General features: G+C 39.3%; 1 protein-coding gene across 3 annotated transcripts; it reads right to left on the bottom strand.

Moving 5' to 3' along the window:
- Positions 1–12,625: 12,625 nt before the first annotated feature.
- Fam229b (family with sequence similarity 229 member B) lies at positions 12,626–26,527 on the bottom strand. Of its 3 annotated transcripts, XM_076552437.1 has the most exons (8): positions 26,402–26,527; positions 24,874–25,014; positions 23,201–23,247; positions 22,189–22,223; positions 17,955–17,983; positions 17,027–17,186; positions 15,273–15,411; positions 12,626–12,864 (listed from the first exon to the last, which is right to left on the bottom strand). In XM_076552437.1, the coding sequence occupies exons 7-8, from the start codon at positions 15,395–15,397 to the stop codon at positions 12,747–12,749; spliced, it is 243 nt and encodes an 80-aa protein (XP_076408552.1). In that variant the 5' UTR covers positions 15,398–15,411; positions 17,027–17,186; positions 17,955–17,983; positions 22,189–22,223; positions 23,201–23,247; positions 24,874–25,014; positions 26,402–26,527; the 3' UTR covers positions 12,626–12,746. The 3 variants fall into 3 exon arrangements, with proteins under 3 accessions (XP_076408552.1, XP_042117992.1, XP_042117994.1); XM_042262058.2 differs by lacking the exon at positions 17,955–17,983; XM_042262060.2 differs by lacking the exons at positions 17,027–17,186; positions 17,955–17,983; positions 22,189–22,223; ... (1 more) ...; positions 24,874–25,014; positions 26,402–26,527 and adding an exon at positions 16,159–16,294.
- Between the last annotated feature and the right edge of the window lie 17 nt (positions 26,528–26,544).

The raw sequence follows: 26,544 nt of genomic DNA, 5'->3' as shown, positions 1-26,544 counted from the left end.
GGGTACTGTATGTGTGAGCACTCTTGGGGCACGTGTATGCATGAGCATCAGCACTCACAAGGCACGTGTATATGCACACACACATACACATAAATTTGTTAAAGAAAAGGAAATAGTATAATTTAACATTTTCTGGCTTGAAAGGAGGCCACCTTTTTACAGAGTTAGTACAGAGTTAGTTAAAGAGCATGTCCCACTTAAAACCATACTGTGATCTTCTGAAACGGAAGCCTCACCATGTACATGAACTTGAATCAGTTCTTAGATAAGACTTCACTCTCCCAGATTCAAAATGAAAAGTTTTCTTTTTCTTCTTTTAGCTAAACATAGCATTATCAGTACTGATGCAAGGGGAAAAAAGAGTTATATGTTTTTGTTTTGGTTTGGTTTGTTTTGTTTTGGTTTTGGTTTTTCAAGACAGGTTTCTCTATGTAGCTTTGGTGCCTTTCTTGGAACTCACTCTGTAGACCAGGCTGGCCTCAAACTCACAGAGATCCGCCTGCCTCTGCCTCCCAAGTACTGGGATTAAAGGCGTGTACCACTTCCACCTGGCCTTGTTGTTGTTGTTTTTTTTTTTTTAATTTAGAATTTCATTTTACATACCAATCACAGATCTCCCTCTTTCCTCCTCCCACCCCTCTAGACTTTGCCCCCCCCCCAACCTAACCCCCATTCCCTCCTACAAGAAGGTAAGGCCTCCCATGGAAAGTCAGCAGAACCCGGTATATTCAATAGAGGCAGGTCCAAGCCCCTCCCCCTGCCTCAAGGCTATGTGAGGTGTCCCACCATAGGTAGTGGGCTCCAAACAGTCAGCTCATACACCAGGGATGGATCCTGATCCTACTCCAGGGGACCTTTAAGCAGATCAAGCTACACAACTGTCTGGCTTATGCAGAGGGCCTAGTCCAGTTCTGTGAAGATGCCACAGGTGTTGGTCTAAAGTTCATGAGTTCCCACTAGTTTGGTTTGGTTGTCTCTGTAGGTTTCCCCATCATAATCTTGATGCGCCTTGCTCATAGAATCCCTCTTCTTTCTCTTCAACTGAACTCCTGGAGGTTGGCCTGGTGTTTGACTATGGATCTCTGCATCTGCTTCCATCAGTTACTGGAGAAAGACTCTATGATGACAGGGTATTCGCTTATCTGATTACTGGGGTAAGCCAATTCAGGCACCCTCTCCATTATTGCTAGTAGTCTAAGCTGGGGTCATCCTTGGGAATTCCTGGCAACTTCCCTAGCACCCTGTTTCTCCCTATCCCCATGATGTCTTCCTCTATCATGGTATCTCTTTCATTGCTCTCCACACCATCCCTGTTCTAGCATGACTATACTGTTCCCTTATGTTCTCACTCCCCAACCCCCACCCTCCATTGCCCCTCCCTCATCCCCAGTTTATTCATGGAGATCTCATCTATTTCCCCTTCCCAGAGAGACCCATGCTTCCCTCTTTGGGTCCTCCTCATTAACTAGCTTCTCTGGAGCTGTGGGTTGCAGTCTGGTATTGTTTGCTTTACATCTAGTATCCACTTATGAGTCAGTACATACCATGTTTGTCCTTCTGAGACTGGGTTACCTCACTCAGGATGATATTATCTAGTTCCATCCTTTTGCCTGCAAATTTCATGATGTCATTGTTTTTTACTGCTGATTAATACTCCATTGTGTATGTGTGCCACGTTTTCTTAATCCATTCTTCAGTTGAAAGGCATCTAGGTTGTTTCCAGGTTCTGGCTATTATGAATAATGCTGCTATGAACATAGTTGAGCATGTGTCCTTGTGGTATGATTGAGTATTCCTTGGGTATATGCCCAAGAGTGGTATAGTTAGGTCTCGAGGTAGATTGATTCCCAATTTTCTAAGAAACTGTCATACTGATTTCCAAAATGTCTGTACAAGTTTGTACTCCCACCAACAATGGAGGAATGTTCCCTTTGCTCCGCATCCTCTCCAACATAAGCTGTCTTTAGTGTTTTTGATCATAGCCATTCTGGCAGGTGTAAGATGGCATCTCAGAGTCATTTTGATTTGCATTTCCCTGATGACTAAGAATGTTCAGCAATTCCTTAAATGTCTTTTGGCCATTTGAAATTCTTCTGTTGAGAATTCTCTGTTAATCTCTGTAGCCCATTTTTTAATTGGACTGTGTGGTATTTTGATGTCTAGTTTCTTGAATTCTTTATGTTTTGGAAATCAACCCTCTGTCAGATGTGGGGGTGGTGAAGATCTTTTCCCATTCTCTAGGCTTTCGTTTTGTCTTATTTACTGTGTCCTTTGCTTTACAGAAGATTCTCAGTTTCAAGAGGTCCCATTTATTAATTGTTGCTCTCAGTGTCTGTGCTACTGGTGTTATATTTAAGAAGTGATCTCCTATGCCAATGCGTTCAAGACTACTTCCTACTTTCTCTTCTATCAAGTTCAGTGTAACTGGATTTATGTTGAGGTCTTTGACCCACTTGGACTTAAGTTTTGTGCATGGCGATAGATATGGATCTATTTTCAATCTTCTACATGCTGATGTCCAGTTATGCCAGCACCATTTGTTGAAGATGCTTTTGTTTTTCCATTGTACAGTTTTGGCTTCTTTGTCAAAAATCAGGTGTTCATAGGTGTGTCGGTTAATGTCAGAGTCTTCATTTTAATTTCATTGGTCCACATGTTGGTTTTTATGCCAATACCAAGGTGTTTTTATTACTATAGCTCTGTAGTAGAACTTGAAGTCAGGGATAGTGATACTTCCAGAGGTGGATTTATTGTATAGGATTGTTTTAGCTATCCTGGGTTTTTTTGTTTTTCCATATGAAGTTGAGTATTGTTCTTTCCAAATCTGTGAAGAGGGATTTTGATAGAGATTGCACTGAATTTGTAGATTGCTTTTGGTAAGATTGCCATTTGTACTATGTTAATCCTACCTATCCATAAGCATGGGAGATTGTTCCATTTTCTGATATCTTCTTCAATTTCTTTCTTCAGGGACTTAAAGTTCTTGTCATACAGGTCTTTCACTTGCTTAGTTATAGTTACGCCAAGGTATTTTACATTATTTGTGGCTATTGTAAATGGTAATGTTTTTCTGATTTCTTTCTCAACCCATTTATCATTTGTATATAGGAGAGCTACTGGGTTTTTTGTTTGTTTTTGTTTTTGTTTTTAGTTAATCTTGTATCCTGCCACATTACTGAAGGTTTTCTTTTTTTTTTTATCAGCTATAGGAGTTCCCTAGTAGAATTTTGGGGGTCATTTATGTATACTATCATATCGTTGGCAAATAGCAAAAGTTTGACTTCCTCTTTTCCAATTTGTATCCTCTTGATCTTTTATTGTCTTATTGCTTTAGCTTAAGACTTCAAGTACTATATTGACTAGATATGGGGAGAGTGGACAGCCTTGTCTTGTTCCTGATTTTAGTAGAATTGCTTGAGTTTCTCTCCATTTAATTTGATGTTGGCTGTGGACTTGCTGTAAATTGCTTTTATTATGTTTAGGTATGTTCCTTGTATTCCTGATATCTCCAAGACCTTTATCATGGAGGGCTGTTGGATTTTGTCAAAGGCTTTTTCAGCATCTAATGAGATGACCATGTAGTTTTTTTTTCTTTCAGTTTGTTTATATGGTGTATTACATTGACAGATTTTCGTATGTTGAACCATTCTCAAATCTCTGGGATGAAGCCTACTTGATCATGGTGGATAATTTCTTTGAAGTGTTCTTGGATTTGGTTTGCCAGTATTTTATTGAGTATTTTTCCATCAATGTTCATGGGGGAGATTGGTCTATAATTCTCTTTCTTTGTTGCATCTTTGTGTGATTTAGGTATCAGGGTAACTGTAGCCTCATAAGAAGGGTTTGGTAATGTTCCTTCTGTTTCTATTGTGTGGAACAATTTGAAGAGTGTTGGTATTAGCTCTTCTTTGAAATTCTGGTAGAATTCTGCACTGAAACCATCCAGTGCTGGGCTTTTTCTGGTTGGGAGACTTTTAATGACTGTTTCTATTTCCTTAGGGGTTATAGGTCTATTTAAATTGTTTATCTTATCTTGATTCAATTTTGGTATGTGGTACCTATCCAGAAAATTGTCCATTTCTTTTAGATTTTCCAATTTTTGTGGAGTACAGGTTTTTGAAGTATGACCTAATGATTCTCTGTATTTCCACAGTCTGTTGTTATGTCTCCCTTTCAATTTCTGATTTTGTTAATTTGGATGCTCTCTTTCTACCTTTCGGTTAGTTTGGATAAGGGCTTGTCTATCTTGTTGATTTTCTCAAAGAACCAACTCTTCATTTCATTGATTCTTTGTATTGTTCTCTTTGTTTCTATTTTATTGATTTCAGCCCTCAATTTGATTATTTCCTGGCGTCTATTCCTCCTGGCTAAGTTTGCTTCTTTTTGTTCTAGAGCTTTCAGGTGTGCTTTTGTCGCTAGTGTGAGATGTCTCCAAATTTTTTATGTGAGTATTTAGTGCTATGAATTTTCCTCTTAGCACTGCTTTCATAGTGTCCCATAAGTTTGGATATGTAGTACATCATTTTCATTAAATTCTAGGAAGTCTTTAATTTCTTTCTTTCTGACCCAGTGGTGACTCATTTGGGCATTATTCAGTTTCCATGAGATTGTAGGCTTTCTGTAATTTTGTTGTTGTTGAATTCTAACTTTAAGCCATGGTGGTTTGATAAAATATAGGAGGTCATTCCAATTTTTTTTTGTATCTATTGAGGTTTGCTTTGTGACCAAGTATGTGGTCGATTCCATGGAGTGCTGAGAAGGTATATTCTTTTTTGTTAGGGTGGGATGTTCTGTAGCTATATATTAAGTCCATTTGAGTCATAACATCTGTTAGCTCCCTTATTTCTCTGTTAAGTTTCTGTCTGGCAGACCTGTCCATTGGTGAGAATAGAGTATTTAAGTCTCCCACTACTAGTGTGTATGGTTTGATGTGTGATTTAAGCTTTAATAATGTTTCTTTTACACATGTGGGTATGCTTGTATTTGGGACATAAATGTTAAGAATTGAGACTTCATCTTGGTGGATTTTTCCTGTGATGAATATGTAATGTCCTCCCTGATCTCTTTGATTTTAGTTTGAACTCTATTTTGTTAGATATTAGGATAGCTACACCTGCTTCCTTCTTATGTCCATTTGATTGGAAAGCCTTTTCCCAGCCTTTTACTCTGAGCTAGTATCTGTCTTTGAAGTTGAGGTGTGTTTCTTGTATACAGCAGAAGGATAGAGCCTGATTTTTGTATCCATTCTGTTAGCCTGTGTCTTTTTATAGGAGAGTTGAGGCCATTGATATTACGGGATATTAATGACCAGTGGTTGTTAATTCCTGTTATCTTTTGGTGGTAGTGTATGTGTATTTCCCTTCTTTGGGATTTGCTCCTGTGGGGTTATCTATTGCCTGTAACTAGAGTTTTCCTGCCTGTCCCAGAGTCAGGACAAATCTTTGTCACCCACCAGTCCCACAGCCGCTCAGACCCAACCAAGTAAACACAGAGACTTATATTGCTTACAAACTGTATGGCGGTGGCAGGCTTCTTGCTAACTGTTCTTATATCTTAAATTAACCCATTTCTATAAATCTATACCTTGCCACGTGGCTCGTGGCTTACCAGCATCTTCACATGCTGCTTGTCATGGCGGCAGCTGGCAGTGACTCCTTCCACCTTCCTGTTCTTTCTTTTCTCCTCTCCGTTAGTCCCGCCTATACTTCCTGCCTGGCCACTGGCCAACCAGTGTTTTATTTATTGACCAATCAGAGCACACATTTGACATACAGACCATCCCACAGCAACTGCCTGTGTTTTTGTGGGTGCATCTGACTTCCTTAGGTTGGATTTTTCCTTCTAATGCTTTCTGTAGGGCTGGATTTATGGATAGGTATTGTTTAAATTTGCTTTTGTCTTGGAATGTCTTCTTCACTCTGTCTATGGTGATTGAAAGTTTTGCTAGGTATAGTAGTCTGGGCTGGCATCCATGGTCTCTTAGTGTCTGCATTACATCTGTCCAGGACCTTCTGGCTTTCAGAGTTTCTAATGGGAAGCCAGGTGTCCTTCTGATGGGTCTGCCTTTATGTCACTTGGCCTTTTTCCTTTGATGCTCTTAATATTCTTTCTTTATTCTGTATGTTTAGTGGCTTAATTATTATGTGGCAAGGGGACTTTTGGGGGGAGTCTAGTCTATTTGGTGTTCTATAAGCTTCTTGTATCTTCATAGGTATTTCCTTCTTTAAGTTGGGGAAGTTTTCTTATATGATTTTGTTGAATATATTTTCTGTGCCCTTGAGTTGTATTCTTCTCCTTCTTCTATCTCTATTACTCTTAGGTTTGGCCTTTTCATGGAGTCTCAGATTTCCTGGATGTTTTGTGTTAATGACATTTTTGGCTTTGGTGTTTTCTTTGACTGATGAATCTATTTCCTCTATTGTATCCTCTACACCAGAGATTCTTCCATTTCTTGTATTGTTGGTTATGCTTGTATATGTAGTTCCTGTTCGTTTGCTCAGGTTTTCTATTTTCAGCATTCCCTCTGTTTGTGTCTTCTTCATTGTTTCTATTTCAATTTTCAGGTCTTGAATTGTTTCCTTCACATGTTTAATTGCTTTTTCTTGGCTTTCTTTAAGAGATTTATTGATTTCTTCCAATTTTTTGTCTTTTCCTCAATTTAAGGGAATTTTTCATTTCCTCTTTAAATGTCTCTATAATCTTCATAAAGTTATTTTTAAGGTCATTTTCTTCTGCTTCTATGCTGTGATGTTCAGGTCTTGCTGTTGTAGAACTGCTAGGTTCTGGTGATACCATATTGCTCTATGTTGTTTTATGCATTTCTGCACTGGCATCTACCCATCTCTTCCTCCAATAGATGCAAAGGTGTCTGTGTCTGAGGGAGTTGCTCTTGGTCCAATCTGTGCTTGCTGTGTCTGTGTCTCAGGGGGCCACTCTGGGTTAAATCTTAGTTCTTTGTCTAATTGGAGCTGCTAGATTCTGTGTCTCAGGGAGCTGCTCTAGGTCTAATTGAAGCTGGCTGATTCTGTGTCTCAGGGAGCCACTCTTGGTCCTATCAGGCAGGGCTCTTGGTCCAATCAGAGCTGGCTGATTCTGTGTCTCAGGAAGCCACTCTTGGTCCAATGAGAGCTCTTGGTCCAATGAGAGCTGGCGGATTCTGTGTCTCAGGAAGCCGCTGGGGTCCTAGGGGAATGGGTAGGTTTGGGGTAGGGTGTGGGTCTTCTAGATTATAGAGTCCAATGTGGGGTTTTGGTGAAGGAGCCTGCCAGCAAGAGTCTTCTCTGCTGGCCAGTAACTGAGGCAGCTATGAGTGGGGATTCCCAGGGACTGGTTGTGTCCCAAAGACTAGGTTCTAAAGGAGTTACATAGATTCATCACTCATGGGCCCTGCCAGTTCAGAGCCCCTACAAAATGAAGAGGCCCCTGTTTGACAGAGGCCCTCTGTGTACCTGTGTTCCACTTCCTCCCTCATGGTTACAATGGACTGGACAAGACACTGCCTGGTAAGAAAAGATGAGTGCAAACAATTGAATATTTTCTCTTGTGAGTTTGGATTATGAAACAAGAAAATCAGGTACTTAGTAGAAGTTGAAGCCAAGGATATTTCAACTGAAATGTGATTTTAAAGTTCTGGGCACACATTCCCAGGCATGCAAATCTTGGCATTACCATTCTGTAAATACAGGATGACACATCCTACCCTTTGTCCAGTAATGATCACCTCAGTCCTCAGCTAGGAATTAGGCCCATTAATGAGGGGTTATTCAACAGTTCCTGCCTTTCCCTGAAAATGTAAGAAACAATTTTTCTTCAGTGGTATAGCCACCCATAAGTTGCTCATGCCTCTATAAGTAACCCATCACCCATACACCTATAACTCCAATTAAACTCATTGGATCCCCATGCTACACTTGGGTGGAATTAATTCTGTCACTGGTGCCCCATCTGTTAGTAAACATCAGTTCATGTCTCCTCATACAACTTCAGAAATGGAAGCTAGGGGCTGGAAAGATGCCTCAGTGATTAAGAGCAAATACTGCTCTTGCAAAGGACCCTTATTCATCTCCTCCCACCTACTTGGGAGCTCACGACCACCTGTAACTCCAGTTCCAGGAGCTCTGCCACCCTCTGCTGTCCTCCCAGGGCACTGCAGGTACATACAAGAAGACAAGACCCTCATACATATAGGATAAAATGTTTTTCTAATATAAACTACATGAATTTCTGGGTTGTTTAAAGAGTTCAGAACTGTGTCTGGCGTGTATAGGAATATACTCAATAAGTATTAAGTGAACTTCAAGCAAGCAGAGTTTCCATAAAGGTTATTATGGAAATAACCTCACCTCACCTTCCAAGACAAGCATAAAGTTCCTGGGAGTCTGAGAAAAGCAAAACCTGATGCTTCTACTTTTGATGCCACTGAGCCCAAGAGACTTGCCTGAGCATGTGAGGAGACAGGAAGGAAGACAGACAGCTGTCCGGAAGTTCTCAGAATTGGGGAACAAAGTTGGCTAAACCTCCCAGCAGAGGACACCATTCCCTGAAGAGCCCATGAGAGCGCAGATGGGACAGTCAGTGGAGGAAGGAGACTGAAGGATGCCATCCCAATGGTCTGGGTAACCATGGGACAGAAGGGCTCAAGCATGAACGTGTAGGATGGCACTGCCAGTCAGCTGCAGCCCTTAAATTTCTCCAGAGCTCCCAAAGTGTGCTAAGAGGAAATGCAGAATTGATCCTGGTCAACCTAGCCGGATCATACTGCGTTCACAGTGACCTACACCACAGCCTCAACAGATTATCTTTTCAAGTAATCCTGAGCTAATGTCAACCTGGAGGCAAGTTAAGAAAATACGATCTACTCTAGAGAGCTTATACCCAGTAATGTAAGGGAATGTGGGGAGACATTCAATACTAAAGGATCCATCCACAGTGCTGAAAAGGAGTTTATCCTGGGCAGATCAGCAGTGAGGCTCCCCTGCCAACCCTGATTATCAGTAATTTGGGTCTTTTCTTCTCCCTGATAATTCTGCCTAGACCTTTATCAATTTTACTCATGATGTGAAGTAAAGACTTGGGCTCCACTGTTTTCCTCTATTATTTCTCTGCTTCTTATTTTTCTGTTACATTTGTTTAGGTACACAGATGTCTGGACAGGCATGCTTTGATGCATGTGCAGGGGCCAGAGGAGGACTTGTGGGCGTCAGTTCTCTCCTTCCACATGGCTCCTGGAGATCAAACTCGAGTCAGCAGACGTGGTAGCACGCATCTCTTCCTGCTGAGCCATCCCTCCAGCTCCTCTTATCTTTATTATTTCCCTCTGCTTCTCATTTCGTTTGGGGGAATTTGTTGTTATTTTGTTGTTTTGAGACAGTCTTACTCTGCAGCCCAGGATGGCCTAGAAGGTGTAGTAATGCTCTGTGTGGCCCTGCCCGGTTATAGGCATGTGCCACCACACCCAGCCTACCCCTTTCTAATGAAATAACATAATGCTCCAATTCTAAGCTTTACTGTAGCTAAAACTTGTGTATTTTGATGTGTGCTTTTATTTGACTCAAAGTGACTTCTCCTGTTCCCTCTTTATTTGAGGGTTATTTAGAATTGTGTCATTTTCTATTCTGGTATTTGGAAATTCTCTGGGTGTTTTTGTTATTTTTTAACTTAATTCTTTTGTTGAATATCTTTGAATGCTCTGCATACTCCTAATGCTTTTCAGTTTTCTAAGATTTGATGCCCCACAATGTAGTCAGCCAGGAAAACTTAAAGAATATACACTATTCTGGCTTTGTGAAGTGGCATTCTGTACCAAATGAATCATATTTTCTCTGTCTTCACTGATTTTTTTTTCTTATTCTACCACTTGAAATCTATATTATAAATGTAGAATTATTCCTTCTGGTTGCATCAGTTTCTACAGTTCAGTGTACTTTGAAGTGAATTAACATAGTTACTCTAACCTTTTGATTAATGTCTGCATGGTATTCTATTTACATCCTTTTAACTTTATAAAAATTATTTAATGTGTGTGGGTATTTTGTCTGCATGTATATATCTGCACAGGGCCCACAGATGCCAGAAGAGGGCATCAGATCCCATAAGACTGGAAATAGAGGTGGTCGTGAGCCACCATGTGGGTGCTGGTAATTGACCCAGGTCCTCTGGAAGAGCAGCCAGTGCTCTCAACTGCTGAGCCATCTTCCAGCCCCAATCCTTCTAGACTTTTAATTTATGACTTTTAAATTTAAAGTGAGTTCATGTAAACAGCTTATGCTTACATTCTTTTTTTTTTTTCTGGCCAATATGATAGTGTTTACCCTGCAAATGAAATTTAGACCTTTTGTAACTGACATAACTACCTAAGATTTAAATCTATTGTATGCATTTCTTTTTACCTTTTTTCCTGCTTTCACTTAGAGTGATAGTTCAGTCCTGCTGTTTGTATACTTGTTCTATTTACTATTTAGAGACAATTCTAAACTTTACAACTTACACGTTTATCACAATCAAGTACTATCATGCTACTTCACATAGTTTTTAAGATATTTCCAAACTCAAACTTCCTTTTTCCTCCCCTTGCCTTTAAAAAAATTATTGTGTGTACACTCTGGCTAGAGGCATGTGCATGCCAAGATGCATGTGTGGAGGTCAGAGGACAACTTCATGTAATCAGTTCCCTCCTTCCACCTTTCCATGGGTTCCAGGGACCAAACTCAGGTCTGGCTTGGACAACACTTTGCTCCCTGAGCATCCTGTCTGCCCCTCCTCTGCCTTTTTGGTTCTTATTTTCCTATCTTGTTGTTTTTCATGTTACTGGTTTTTTTGTTTTGGTTTTTGTTGTTGTTGTTGTTGTTGGGTTTTTTGTTTGTTTGTTTGTTTTTTGGTTTTGTTTTTTGCTTTTTGCTTTTAACAGCTTACCTGATAAATGTTTACAAATTAGGAATTGGCTTACTTAAATTTATCCACATATTTTCTATTTTTTGTGCTGTTTCTTTATACACATTCAAATCTCCATTTGGTACCATTTCCTTTTTGCTTAAATTTCCTTGCACATCTCTCGTATAGTGCAGATTTTCTGGGGACAAATTCTTACAGCATGCCTAGTCAACACATCTCTAGTTAATTCACACTTTTGAAAGGTGCTTTAGAGATAAAGCTGTAAGTCAGGCACGGTGGCACACATCTTTGCTGGGGATGCTGTGACTGTGTTGCTCTGATTGATTGATAAATAAAATGCTGATTGGCCAGTAGCTAGACAGGGAGTATAGTATAGGTGGGACAAGCAGAGAGGAGAAGTCTGGGAGGAAGAAGGCTGAGTCAGGAGACGCTGCCAGCTGCCACAAGGAGAAGCATGATGTAAGATATGGGTAAGCCATGAGCCACATGGCAAGGTATAGATTAATAGAAATGGGTTAATTTAAGATATAAAAACAGCAAGAAGCCTGCCACGACCATACAGTTTATAAGTAATATAAGTCTCTGTGTTTACTTGGGGGACGCTAATGGGAAAGATTTGTCCCGACTGCCGGCAGGCTGGGACACAGGAAAACATTAGCTACACATCTTCAGTCTCAGCATTTAGGAGGCAGAGACAGCAGACCTCTGAGGCCAGCCTGGTCCAGCCCAACCAGGGTTACATACCCTGTCTTGTGGGGAGGGATAGAGGGAAGGATGCTTTACTATCTTCTTACATGTTTTTTGATGAAAACGTGTGAACTGCTGTTACTTTTGTTCCTCTGAAAGCCTGTGTTATTTACTGCTGAGTTGTAAGACACATTTCTTATTATGTCATTGTCTCTTGATTTCTTCTCCTCACATTTGCTCACAGTAGAGGTCCCTGAAGTCAGTGGGACCTTTTTAGCAGCCTTCACATTCATTGAGCCTAACCCCGTCTTCCCTGTGGCAAGGACTAAGGACTCAAGGTCCCTGTATTAAAGGATCTTTTTAGCTTACAGTGTAACTCAATGGTAGGGTACTTTTCCAGCATGTGGGAGACCCTGAGTTGGATCTCTAGGGGAAGAAAGGGAGGAGAGAAGAGAAGGAAGAAGTGAGAAAGTGAAGGAGGGGGTAGGGGAGGAAGGAAGGGAGGGAGACGGAAGGATAGATAGGAAGGTGGAGGGGAGGGGAGGACTTTTAGCTATGGTTGAAACACCAATCATTCCCACCCTTGGATGAGCTCTCAGGGACCCTGTCATTCTTTTCCTATTGTTAGGCAACTTTCAGTCTAGATTTAGTTTTCTTTCTTTTGATAGACAACTGTGTTGACTAGGGATCACCTCATGCCTCATCTTATTTTCAAGCTTTGGTACAGTTATACTGTCTCTCTTCACACAGGTAGTTTGGACCTACAGAGGCAGGACCCAGAGCCCACATTTATGGATGACCTCTTCTCTTTAACTAATAAAAATTCAAATACCTCTCAGCTCTGTATAAGCTCTGAGAATCTGGCATTATGACCACTATGGATCAGGCTTTATCTTGAATTTTCAGAACTAGTAATCTGCTGTGAGCAAGATGATCTCTAAGGTCCTTTGTAAGTGTGACGTGTTCTGTCTTGTCAGAACATGTAACCAACGCTTATCACCGTGTGTGCTCTACTGACTACATTTTTCGTTTCAATTAGAATCAAATATTCAACTATTGGCATCGCCCCCGTAGTGCCTCCACCTTTATTTGTTTACCAGACAGACCACAAGATGATGCTGGTCCATTACCCTTGACCTAGTCAACCCTCGACACGAGACTTCATGGTGCTATTTGGGATGCATTTCCTTGCTGCTCGGGGCAGACGGCTTTCTCATTGTTGCATAGACGGTGATGGGAACATCAGTTATTGTCAGGCAATGACTTCCAGGGCATCTTCGGAGTTGCCTGAATAAAAGGGCAAATTATATGTAGTTAAGATACTACATATACTAAATAGGAAATTATTTTCAAAGCAAAACATTTCAATATCTTTTCAACTGGCACAGCCATATCTGAATGGAATGGCAGAAGTCATAAAGCCAGCACAGCTGCTTGACAAAGATCCAGCAAAGCTGGGCCACACGATGGCTGACACAACACCTTTGGTTTTCATCTCCACCTGTTGCATACTTGGGGCACTTTTAATATTCATACAATTGAGGGATATTGAATTGATGGAAAATTCTTTATGAATCATTTATGCCTTCTCCCAGGAATGCTGCTTCTAAGCTTACCCAGGAAAGTCCTGAATACACTACCTCTCCTGCTTTTAGGGAGATATCCTTATCTACTTGAAGGTCTTCCTTACGCCTTGGAGATTGTGACACATAAAGAAGCCAGAGGTCTCTTCATGAGGCTATGAGACATTCTTGAAACATCTGTCCCTGACTTACACTGAAACAAGATATTCAAAACAAAGTAAAATTTAAAAGGTCAACAAGATTCAGTGGGCTAGAGGACTTGAACACAGTTCAGATTACAAGCCTCTTCCCACTGTACACTCAGACAATTACATGGCATACAACTCTGCCCTACACAGAGACATATTAATGAGCAAAGTATGGAATGGAAAGATAATGAAAGTATGAGGTGTCAGACCTCTCTTGCTTAGAAAAGTTAGCTCATGAAGAGCCATTATAATGTCATATGACCAAGGAAGAACAGAATGCCACGATTAGACATATAGACAAATTATATAGAGATATTAATGTGAACATTGATTGTATTATGTCAGAATTTGAATAATAACGGCAGCAGCATTGGCCTAAGGATTTTCCCTGGGCACTCTGACCAATAAGCATTAATAATACACTGCTTGGGACATGGCAAAATGCCCAGGGTGGTTGAAGATTTTGTTTTGGTCTAGTGTCCTTAAAGTAACCAAAGCAACCAGCCTGAGAACAGGCTGTCATATGCCTCTAGATTCTCAAAAAAAAAAAAATGGGTTATGGGGCTAATGAGTAAGAATGATAACTGTTTATTAATGATGTCAACACTTGAGGGAAAATGATTGGAAATGATAATTCTGTTCTGTCATAGTTTATTAATGACTAAAAGATGAGCAAAAGGAAGTGAAACACATGTCCAAAACCAAAAATGATATGATCAACATTTTAGAACATCGTGAATGTATCCTTGCTTACTAAATTCTGTATAAATAAAGAAACACTCTGGCTGCTAGTCAGTCAGGCTGCAAGATTCTCCCAACCACCATGGCCTGGCTCACTTCCTTCCCCAGTGGACTCTTTACATCCTCTGCAGGACCCATCCACTGCCGCTGGGGATGGCTCCCAGCATTCAACTGTTTAAAAATCTCTCTGAGGCCTTCAAATGTCACAAAAACCTATAACACAGAGGCTCTGATGAGATTCTACACTTACATATCAAAGAAAACATGCCTATTGTCATATATTTAATTATAGGAAATTCATAAAATGAAATTAACACTCGAAATGTTCATTTTCAAGGGTATGCAGTAATAACTAAATGGCAAAAATGCATATGTGACTGTAGTATGGAAATTAATTCAGACATGAACCTTTGATCACTTTGGCTGAGTAATTTCAAAGCTAGAACATTTGTGGGAGAAAGTTAGCAGACTTAATGCTCAAATGTTGGTAGAATCTCAGAGTTAAAAGAACCCTTAAATGACACTAGTCCAAAATGTACCTAGTGACTGAGTTCCTTTTCTGACACTCCCACCAAATAATCAACCTTGGATATTTTAGCCGATTTCATCCATAAGTAACTCTAGCTCTTAAAGTATTGATTTGACTAAGCTTACCTCTGTGACCTCCAAAACACCAATCCACTAAGAGAATTAGCTGTGTACTATTTGTAGTTTTGCTATGGTAAACAGCAGAAGAGTGAGACAAATCCTACTTATAATAAATAAGCTTGCTTCAGTTTTGTCAAAGTGACATCTCTCATAGCACTTCCCCTTCTACTGCTGTCCCAGCCAATGGTCTCCCCAGTCCAAGTGACACTAAATCTGAGGTCTCTATCTTTTTCTTTATATTTGTAGTCTTGTACCTAGAACAATACCCTACCCATAATTATACTGCTGATTTGATGTTGATCTTATAGACACAATCTAGATATAACGTTAGGGGACAGGGGAAGGACTGGTCTACACTTACAAAGTTACAAAATATACACAGTTAAATCTGGGCTCTGTTAGTACTAATTTAATAACAGAAGTGTTTGAATTCCCAGGGTTAATTTTTCTCTTGCTAATACTACATGTCAGTTAGAGCTCCTATTGATGATAGCCAATACCCACAACCTCAGTTGGCACAGTGAGTAGACTTCACCTATTGGGTGACGTCTCTTTCCCATTACAGGCAGCACTGGCACTCAGGCCTGGTTCTAGCCCAATTGAAGAATCTCCTCCTTCCACTGGAAACCTCCTTGGCTGGGTCCCAAACCGAAAAGGCATAATTCACTGAAATCCTAGAATACAAAGTTAAAATAATGATGGTGCTTATCAAAGATAAGTTGACATTTTTAATGCTATAATTTTGTTAAATGTGTACAAAAACTTTTAGAAAGTGACATCTGAAAAATCTGTAAAATACTTTATTATACAAATATCCCTTATAAACAAGTTAAAGTCTTATAACAAATTCAAAATAGCCCCTTGTAGTATAAGCAAACTGTGCCTATGTTGTGGTTAGCCTATGGTTAACAGTGATGTCTCCACTGTGGGGAAAGAAAAGATCAAATTGCCTTCCCATGATTATTAAATCAGCAAGCTTGAGTTCTCATTCTCTACCCTTCCAAGCCTCTCCACTAAGGTAGACTTTCTTTGAGTAGAATTTCATGCCCATCCAGATACCTTCAGATAATCCTTTTGTTCCTAAAAGCATGTAGTTCACCCACTCCCTATAGTCTAGTGCATTAGTTAATGCTTTGGAGAGAGTTGGGTTCATGAGTTAACAGTACAATCTGATTCATCCCACCATCGTGATCTTAGTGAAAACACTTAACTTGTCTGTATTACCAAAGGGTAATGATATTACCTGCTTTCAGGTAATAGTAGGTTTAAAGGAGATAAATCATGTAAAATACAATGCCTGACACATAGTAAGTGCTCAGTCAATAACTATTACTATTTAGTAGATGCTGAGCATTAGTAAACACATATGTAAATGGGGAACCTTAGGTATATGCAGCACATGTACACAAATTCATCATTACCTACTGTTTCCTGTGCCTGGAACCCACAACTCACTGCTCCCACCTTTTACTTGCTAGAGTGAATTCACCCACTAAGTTTAAATTTACATCTCCCTTTCTTAGAGAAAGAACCCTTCCAAACCCTGATTGTCTATGTCTTCATAGAACTCTCTTTTTGTTTTGTAATAATTCAGGATTTCACAACCAGGGTGCTATGGACACTTGAGATGACATGATTCTAAGCTGGAGAAAGTTAGACTGTCATAGACAATTGTTAAATGTTCTTCAGTAGTCACCCACTAGATGTCAGCAACAACACTCTCCCAGTGTTTTGATAGTTTAAAAAAAAAAAGAAAGGAAAAGAAGGGAGAGAGAGAGAGAGAGAGAGAGAGAGAGAGAGAGAGAGAGAGAGAGAGATCCCCAGATATTGCCGAGTATCTCTTGTTAAAGAGAGAAGCAAAAATTCTCCCTATTGAGAAGCACTGGCCTAATTATTTTAATAAATGTCCTCAACCATTCTTTGTCCATCTTTGTCACCATTTAATCATTTACAGCTAAAGTTTGGGCACACAGTGAACATTTAATAACTCTACCTTGAATAAATTTACATATCTTCAACTATTAATTCACAAGGGATAGGAAACATGAAAATGTCTTTAAAGTAATTCTTATGCCTAGTAGTCTATTCATAATAGATAAATATTTATTGGAAGTAATAATAAACTAAATTATTCAGTTCTAAGAATTTGATCAGTAGACTGTGGCCATTATCAAGAAAGGGGACCTGATTCAGTGATGATCTTCTATAACACGGTCACCTGTTGTTTGCTGTAACTAGCTGTGTAAACATTAAGCTTTAGCTACCTTGCTCAAGGAAACATAGACTTACCAAAATAGGCTCAGTCTGATTCCTGTAGAGGTGAATAAATCAATTGCTTTGACCGACTTTCCATAGAAGGCTAGACTTGCCAAAGGAATGATGATCAAATGTTCCAGTGACCCCCAGAAATTATGACATCAGAAGATTCTTTCTCATAGCTTTCTGCCTGCTAATGAATAAAGCATCTCAGTTCGTAGCTCTGTGACGAGATGAATGCTCAATAAAACTAAGGATTTTAGAGTTTTGTTCTTTTCGGTGGCTTACTTTCAACATTGCACATCTTAATCAATGAAGACATAGAACAAATCAATCTGCATAAAGCCACACTCCTGGTTCCTCCCACCATATACACCATTCCCTCATCATCATCACCTCCCACCTTCTTGTAACAATGGACAGCAAGTCATCCAGTGTGTCAGACCCAAGCTCTCTGTGTCTCTGCACTTGGTGTTAGCTAAAAGGCTGAGAAGAGATTCTGTCTCTTCTTGCCTGGAATTCTTCAGGTCCTGGGCCATTTCTTGTCATGCCTGGATCACCTCTTTTTCCTGTTTCATCCAGACCGCCTTGAAATTCCCAGATGGAGGGAATGACGGCTGCAAAAGGAAGACTACATTTTTTTCCACTCTTGTTACTGTACTTCCTTGTCTGAGAGCTGCTTTTCTGCTGATCCTGTCTTTAGGGGTCCTCTTACCACCGGCTCTAGGCTTCTGTAGCCACCGATGCTCCACTCAATGTCTGCCCTACTTTGAAGTGATTTAGTTTAACCCTTAAGACAGACAATACTCTTTAACTCTAGGAAAGTCTTGGTAACTACAAATTATACTCAGCCCCGCGGGGCCCCCCGCGCCCCCCCCCCCCCCGTTGTGCTTCAGAACTTAAGTTACAGAAAATTGGCCTATTACCTAGGAATGAAGTTTATGTTGGATAAAAATCTTACCTCTATCTTCTTTCTCTTACGAGGATTATCTGTAAATATATTGATCACAAGTTTATCTTAGAGAAAACTAAGTTTAACTTACTGTGCCCACGGTCAGACAACTGAAATAATTGCTGCCCATTGTTAGCTAACAAACGACTAACATCCAACCAGTTTCTTAAGATGGAAAAAAAACTTAAGTTGGGGTATTTGAGACAAGATACCAGTGGAAAGATGGTGGGTTTGGGCATCAAAATTAGGTAGAAATTTTGACAGGATGTTAGCACTGAAACTCTAAGTAGATCACCAAAAGTTTATATGTAAAATGGCATTAAAACCATAAAGTATCTTTGAGGCAACTATTCTTTAAGTACTTTTAGTACTATTTTAGTGGTTTATTTGACACAAACTGTGTAGTTTCCCTATGTAGGTACTATAATGAAATCAGACAACAGACTTATTGATGAAAACTGGCAACACTAAGCAATATATCAGAAGACCAAGTGGGTTTGATCTACAGCAGTATCCACAAAGCAGTACATTCATAAGTATAAATAAGGAATAAAAGAACGGTGAAATCTCTAAATATGGTCTCTTGATCATAAGCCCCAAATAGTGATCTTTAAATAACATATTCACAAAATACAAGAAAAGATATCCTAAGAAAACATGCCTATTGCCAGGCGGTGGTGGTGCACGCCTTTAATCCAAGCACTCGAGAGGCAGAGGCAGGCGGATCTCCGTGAGTTCGAGGCCAGCCTGGGCTACCAAGTGAGTTCCAGGAAAGGAGCAAAGCTACACAGAGAAACCTTGTCTCGAAAAACAAACAAAAAAAAAAGAAAGAAAGAAAGAAAGAAAGAAAGAAAGAAAGAAAGAAAGAAAGAAAGAAAGAAAGAAAGAAAGAAAGAAAGAAAGAAAACATGCCTATTATTGTACTTCATTCATCCTTCCAACAATTTTTTCCTGAGACTCTACCATGAGCCACATAGTGTTAAATGTTAAGAAGAATGAGCAAAAACCAATAGCTTCTGCTCTAGCGGAGGTTAGAGACTAGATAAATTCTAGATGAGAATAGCCGATCTAAAGTAAAAGATAAACCGGCATTAACTACATAGAAATGGGTGGGGCAAAGACATCTGGTTGGTTAGGGAGGGGCGAACAGCAGCATATGCAAAGGTCCTTTGCCAGTAAGAAAAAAAAATAGATCTGAAAGGCTGGTAAAACACAGCACAGAAGTGTAGTCCAAGAGATAAGTACGGCTCCTTGAGGAGAATGAAACCCAGTAAAAGACTTTAGTCTGTCTTATGAACAGAGCCTATCAAAGAATTCTAATTTTGGGGACATGGATTTCATTGATTTGTTAAAAAAAAAAATTGTTATTTCTATGGATTTGATCTCTACTCCAATCTTTTTTTAAAATCACTTATTTTTATTTTATATGCATTGCTGTTTTGTCGTGAGTGTTGGGTCCCCTGGACCTGAAGTTACAGACAGTTGTAAGTTGCCATGTGGGTGCTGGGAATTGAACCCAGGTCCTCTAGAAAAACAGCCAGTGTTCTTAACTGCTGAGCCCTATCTTCAGTCCCCTCTAATCCCTAAATCCAATCTTACAATTTCCTTTTTCCTGGTTTCTTCTCCTTCTCTCTCTCTCTCTCTCTCTCTCTCTCTCTCTCTCTCTCTCTCTCTCTCTCTCTCTTCTCTCTCTTCTTTTTCTTTCTCCTTTTTTCACTTTGTTTTGTTCTCAGACAGGGTCTCTCTATGTAACCCTGGCTGTCCTGGAACTTGTTATACAGACTAGGCTGGCCTAGAACTCAGAGATCACCTGTCTGCCTCAGGAGTGCCGGGATTAAAGGCGTGGGCCACCACACCTGGCTTAATTTGTTTTTCTTATTCTGGCTTCTAAAGGTAGGAATCCAGTCATTGACTTAGGACCTTCCATCAGTTCCAGAAGATTTAAGTCTATAAATTTCCAGCAAAGAACTACTTTACCTGCACTTACAAATGTTAAAGTTTTGTATTTTTCCTTCAGTTAATTTTTCCCTTAATTTTTTGAATGCATATAAAAGTAAAAATCTGGTGTTTCTACACTTGTCTACAACCTAGCATTTGGGAGGTTGAAGCAGGATAATCACATGTTCCAGGCCAGAGAGACCCTGGGTCAAAAACCAAATAAAATAATTTTTCCTTTGTTTCTCCTTTAACCTATGAGTCATTTATATAATTTTTCAAATATTCTACTTTTTTATAAATTTACCTACATTGTTGGTTTATTTCCATGTGTTCTCTACATTATTTCTTGTATTCTACTTTTGAGATTGCTTTAAGTTTCATACTATACATTTTTAAATTTTTTATGGACTTCCTTCCAATGACTATATACCAACTCATATTGTAAAGGAATCTAATAAAGGTATATTTTATTTGTCCTCTATTGCCACACATAATAAAATATAAATTAATTCAAAAATAAAGTTAAAATTTAATGATTTTATTATTATATATTTTACTTGTACCCATACTGTGAATGATGTAACATATCGATGTTCATTTAGCAATTATCTTTTGGGGAAATATTTTTAATATAATAGACATAGTTTATATTTATTATTTTCAGTATTTCCTACAACATTAAGTAGGCCCAGGTTTTCATCCAATATTTTCCCTTTGCCTGTAGGTTTTCATTGAACAGGGCTAATGTGTTGTATTTATTCAGGTTTTGGATCCCTCTAACTTTTGCACACTATTTCCACTGGGAATTTCCAAACCTGACAGTTTCATTTTCTTTTTATTGCTTTAGTACTTTCCAGATTTTGTTCCACTATTTCCTGACTTTCATTTATTCCAAAAGTCTGATATGGCCAGGTGTGCTGGCACGTGCCTTTAATCTCAGCACTTGGGAGGCAGAGGCAAGCAGAGCTCTATGAGTTCAAGGCCAACCTGGTCTACATAGTGAGTTCCAGGAGAGCCAGGGCTGTATAATCAGATATTATTCTTTTTACCTCCTGTTTACTAATGTTCTTGTTTACTAATGTTTTTCATCTGTGGCCCTCCCTTGGTCTGTTTTAGCTGACTGAATTTTTTTATCTAGTCACAGACGTCATCTTTGCATCTTTGCATGGGAAGTATTTATTTGAATGCCAGACAATGAAAATCTTACACTGCTGAATAATTGTATTTTTAGTCTTCCAAGTCCTTTTAAATTTTGGTCTGGGACCCAGAAACACAGTTGTCGGAAAACTGGTTTATGCTTTCTTAGGCTCCATCACCAGAGCCCTTCATTAGGACTACCCTGTCTGCTACTTAGTGATCTGTGGATTATAAAGGAGTCTCTGTTCAAGGTGATTGAGTGTGAATCAGAACCAACCATGTAAATTAATTTGCTATATTGAATACTAATTGGCATTTTAAAAACACAAGAAATCTAGCTATCAAATACTGGAGAGAAATAAAATGTGGCTTATTCATACAATAGAATATTATTAAGACATAGAAATGAATGAGAAACTAACAGATTAAATGACTTTGGTGAACCTTCATAATTTCATTTGTAGATCTTTCCATTTCTAATTTATAAATACATTTGGGGTTATAAATTATAAATGTACTGCCTCCTGTCAACATTGTATACTTCTATTTGATGATTTCTGTGTCAAACATTATATGGAAATGTTTCCAAGTATTTTCTGTATTAACTGTGAATGAATAGAACAAAATAAATTGCCTGTGATGGGAAAAAAAAACAAAAAACAAAAAACAAAAAAAAAAATGTGTCATCAAACCCCTCTCCCCAGGGATCTCTTCGGAAGAGTAGAAAGATCGTAAGAACCAGAGGGGATGGATAACACCAAGGAAACAAGGCAGGACGGACACACATATGTAACCCACAGAGACTGTGGCAGCATGTACAGGGCCCCTCAGGTCCAAGCCAGATGGAGTCCTAGTGCTGGGAGGGGAAAGGAGACACAACCCTAATCAAGACATTATCTCCAATTGAAGAAAACTCATAAAGGAAAAAATAATTTTCTCCAGTGGATTCTCACCGGGTATACATACTTAAGGGCGGGCCCCATACTCAACAGTAGACAGCCAACTCAACATGAACTCTGATGTTTTTGGAGATTTCTTTTTTGGTTTCGTATTGCTTTGCTTGGGCATTTTTAACTTTAATGGTATTTTCCTTGTAAAAAAAAAAAAAAAAAAAAAAAAACACAAGAAATCCTGGGTTGGGGATGTAGCTTGGTGCTAGATCACTTGCCTGGCATGCACAAGGTCCTGGGCTCAATTCCGGTACTGCAAGGAGAAAGGAAAAAAGAAAACCCTGTCACTCACAACAGCATGAAGGAGCCTCTGGAAGACACGATGTTAAATGAAATACACAGGGCACAAAGAGACAAACACTACATGTCTCACTTATGTGTGAGAGCTAAAGGGTTAATTAAGGTAAAGTAAAATGGTGGTTCCCAGAAGGGGAGGAGATGGGGAGTAAAGAGATCTTCAAAAGGTATTAAGTTTTAGTAGGTAGAAAAAGAAATTTTAGAAATCTACTGAATAACATGGTGATTATAGTTAATATGTTCCAAGTTGATAACAAATTTCAAGTATTCTCGCTTTAAAAAGTTTAAGTATATGAGGCAATATATATAAATTTTATCATCCCATAATGTAAACATATACCAACTGGATCCAGTAAATGTGTACAATTATTATTCATCGATTTAAAATAAACCAGTGATGGACCAAATAATGGCATCCCATCAGCCTAGGTGTCAGACAGAGGGCCCTGAGTGACAAATGTCATATGCAGAAGATGAACAGTTGTTCTAGATACCACTGAACTGTTAAGGCTGAGTCTTACAGTTATTGTTTCTACAATATTGCTACATTTATTCTGGTTTAAACAGACTTAGATCCGAATCAGGTACTACTACAGGCCACTACACATTACTCATTGGCAGCAGTTGACAAAAGTCTGTTGTTGAAAGCTTATAGGGTAATGAACTATGTTGTTCATAGGAGAGGAATTATCTTCCTTTTTGAGACAGGGTCTCATTATGAAGCCCTGACTGGCCTAGAACTCCCTCTGTAGTCCAGACTGGCCTCAAACTCAGAGATTCACCTGTCTACCTCCAAGATTCCAAAATTATAGGCAAATGTCACTATTCCCAGCCTTGGAAAAAAAAGTATAAAGGGAACTGTAATGACCTGTAACGCAGATCATCTAGCTAATGGATTTAAGTGCTCTAAGAGAGGTTGGAAGGCAATCTTACCAACATGGTGTCTGCCACTGACTGCCAAGTTACACGAGAGATGGATTCTGAAATGACAGTGTACAAGAATGTGGATAAGTAACAAAAAAATCAAATTTTATTTAAATGACAACTTGGGAAGCCATAGAAACATAATTTCATCTGAACATATATTCTCCTTACAGCCCTGTAGAGGTTTTTCAGTGACATCCAGTACTGAGTGTGTTTGATTGTGGCTTCTTGAACTGTGGGGTCATGTAACCAGATGAAATATTTGACAACCATCCGAGATTTCTAAACACAGAACAATCAGAAATTAATTATATAACGAACTTGTCATGTAGCTGGCAGTGCCTGCCTATCTTGTACCATGTAATTTCACTGTCGCCTTGGTTCTGAGCACACAGCATTCACACCGCACTACACACACACCATCAAGACACACAATGCCAGAAACGCCTCAGCTCAGGTTTGAGATTGTGAGATATTAATTGTATTGTCTCTACTGTGTTGCAAAATTTTCTGTTTTTTATAGAAACACAGTGGTTTAATTATACAAAACAATGATTTTTAATATTTTCCTACTGTCATCCGTCAGCATATATCAAATAAATGTATTTTTGGATTGGACCATGTCAGAATGTGTGACTTCTAAAATTGATGTTTCAGTTGCTTTAATTTCAATTTTTAAAAGTAATTAAATGAACTTTGCCTTAGGATTAGGATAGAATTTCTAACAATTGCTGAAACACTACAGATGAATATGAATATGTGCCCTGTTCTAGATCAATCAAAGCAACCTAATTTGTTTTTCTTCATCTCACTCCTTATTTCTTGCCCAGAAACCTAAAGAATTACTTATTCTGAAAATTTAATAACTTAACCAAGACATAGTTATTGATGTTGGTTGCTCTACAAAAATATTCCTGTGGAATATGATGCATCCTTTTAATCCATTCTTTCACTGCTTTATATCATTAAGTATATTTGTCCTTGTGTATTCTGTGTTCTCTATTTCAGGAGTGTTTATTAATATTATGTGAGCCATTTGCCTCCCCCATGAATATTATTTTTTATAGTTTCAAAAGTTTCACTTTTCACTCAGCATTCTCTGTGATTACTTCAAGTCTTTCTTCCCCTATATCACTAATCTGATTTCATTCCTCTAGGCTGCTTTTTCCATGATTTTAAAACTTGTTCATTAATCCTTAAAGGTGTTTTTGTCTTTGATTGATTTCCTTATTTATTTTATCTCAATTCAGCCTGTATTCTTCAATGCATTATTTTAGCATCTTGTTGCTGTGTTCATATTCTTACATTGCTCCACAGGGCAATTTACTTATGTAAATTCTCTTTTCTCCTCAAGTTAGATTTTCTCTCCTATCACATGCTTCATCCATCCTAATATATCATCTTCCTTCCTTCCTCCTCCTTTTCCATTTCCCTTCCTTCTTTTTATATCGCTGACTTTCTCTTCTACCGATATTTAACATGTAAAATCCCGTTGAATCTATCACTTCTATGTATTAATCAGTTATTACTCTGATACAATTGCACCCCAAAATCTCAATGACTTCATAACAAAAGATTTCTTGTTTGTAAGAACAATCTGCCATTAAGCTGCCTCCATCTTGGCTAACCTAAATGTGCAGGCCCCAAGGTCCTGGGGTGACCGGAGTAGAAGACTGCCTCACCTGGCTAGCAAGCAGACACATCGGATTCACTCCAGACTGAAGTTATTGGCGAAACTCGTAAGGACTTTCTTACAACTCCTTGCTGTTGTGTGGCTTCTGGAGAATGATGGGAACTACACCACGGGCCAAGCTCTGCAAAGGCTAGAATACCCAGTGAGTTGGCACCAGAATCGCATGATTCGGCCGAATCACAGCACAACTTACATATTTGCATAAGTTTTGGAAGACCCAGATTTGAGGATTTCAACATTAAGACCCAACATGTCTGACTATACCTTGGCCACTTCCCAATAAGCAGGAAAGAGTAAATCCAACAATTTCAAAGTTTTCTTGGCTAAAATCTGCCCCTTAATTACAGGAGATGTAAGAACAAAGGTGTAAGACATCCAAACAACAATATGAAAAGGCCTCAGCAATATAAACAACCTACTACAACTTCAAATCTTTCAAAAACGTGTAATAACAAACTATTATTTATCTTGTTGGCAGGATAAGATGTTCTAACCTACCAAATGTTGTGGCTCATATCACCAACACATTAATAGCAAGTATAACTTCATTTTTGCTAAATCAAGCCTACAGGTTTTGTAGTTTCTCGGAATTTTTGTGGAAAAACATTAAATTCATTAAAATACTAGAGTTCTTGAGGATTTGTGTGTGGTTACGGGTGTGGAAGCAAGATGTGAACATGGAGTGTTTTCTTTAATCATTCTTCATCTTGCTTTTTTAAGACATTGTTTCCAACTGAACCTGGAGCTCACAGATCCAGCTATGCTCCAGGGGTCCTCCCTTCTCCCTCTCCAAGGCCAGGGTTACAGACTCCCGGTTTCTTTAAATACAGAAGTGCTGGGCATCTGCATTCAGGTCCCCATGCTTCCGTGGCAGGCATTACACTGAGCGAGCCATCTCTCAGGCCTGAATTCTTAATTTAGTTCTTAATTGCAATCTCGTTTAATTTACTCAGCAAAAATTCAGTTTCTGGAAATAACTGATTTTTCAAACTTTGCGGCCCCCCCCCCCATTTCCCGCTTTTATTTTAAATCTCGTCTACATCATACATACATCAAATGCCTTAACGTCGAACCCATCCATCTCTTTTATCTTACACCCTTGTCCACTGAACATTACTGCTCTGCTTGTCGGTGCCACTAACATGTTAGGTCATGTCTTTTCAGTGCATCATGGTGTGTGTGTCTTCAATTACACTGCCGGCTGTCTGAAGCTGGATTTATGTCTTAATTGCTTTTGAATCCTCCAGAAACCTTAAAAGTTGGTTTGAGGAGTATACCGCGTTGGCCTCTAACCGCTGTGCCATTGGGTCAGGGTTGTTCCCGGAAAAGCCTATTCGTCCGGGGGTTTCTCTGCGCTCCTCGGCATTCGTTTTCTGTTAGAGAACGACCCTTGGAGCAGCAACATCCCCAAGAGCCTGACCCACGGCCCCGGCTGTGAAGACTGTGAGCCTCTCGTGGCCCGCGATCACTTTCGAAGCCCCTTATTTAAAATGCCACTCGGAAACCTAGTTAGTTACCCGTCCGTTTCCAGGGCCTCCGGAGCTGCAAGATGCCGGAGGATGTTGTCAAGGCAGCTAGGATTTGCCTGCCGGAGGCCTGGTCGCTATGGTAACGGCAAGCCGCAAATGCGCTTGCGCGGAACCCCTCCCCGCCCGCCGCG

The sequence above is a fragment of the Peromyscus maniculatus genome, chromosome 16 (genome assembly GCF_049852395.1).
Source record: "Peromyscus maniculatus bairdii isolate BWxNUB_F1_BW_parent chromosome 16, HU_Pman_BW_mat_3.1, whole genome shotgun sequence".
NCBI lineage: Eukaryota > Metazoa > Chordata > Mammalia > Rodentia > Cricetidae > Peromyscus > Peromyscus maniculatus.
This window is presented reverse-complemented; position numbering and strand designations above follow the sequence as displayed.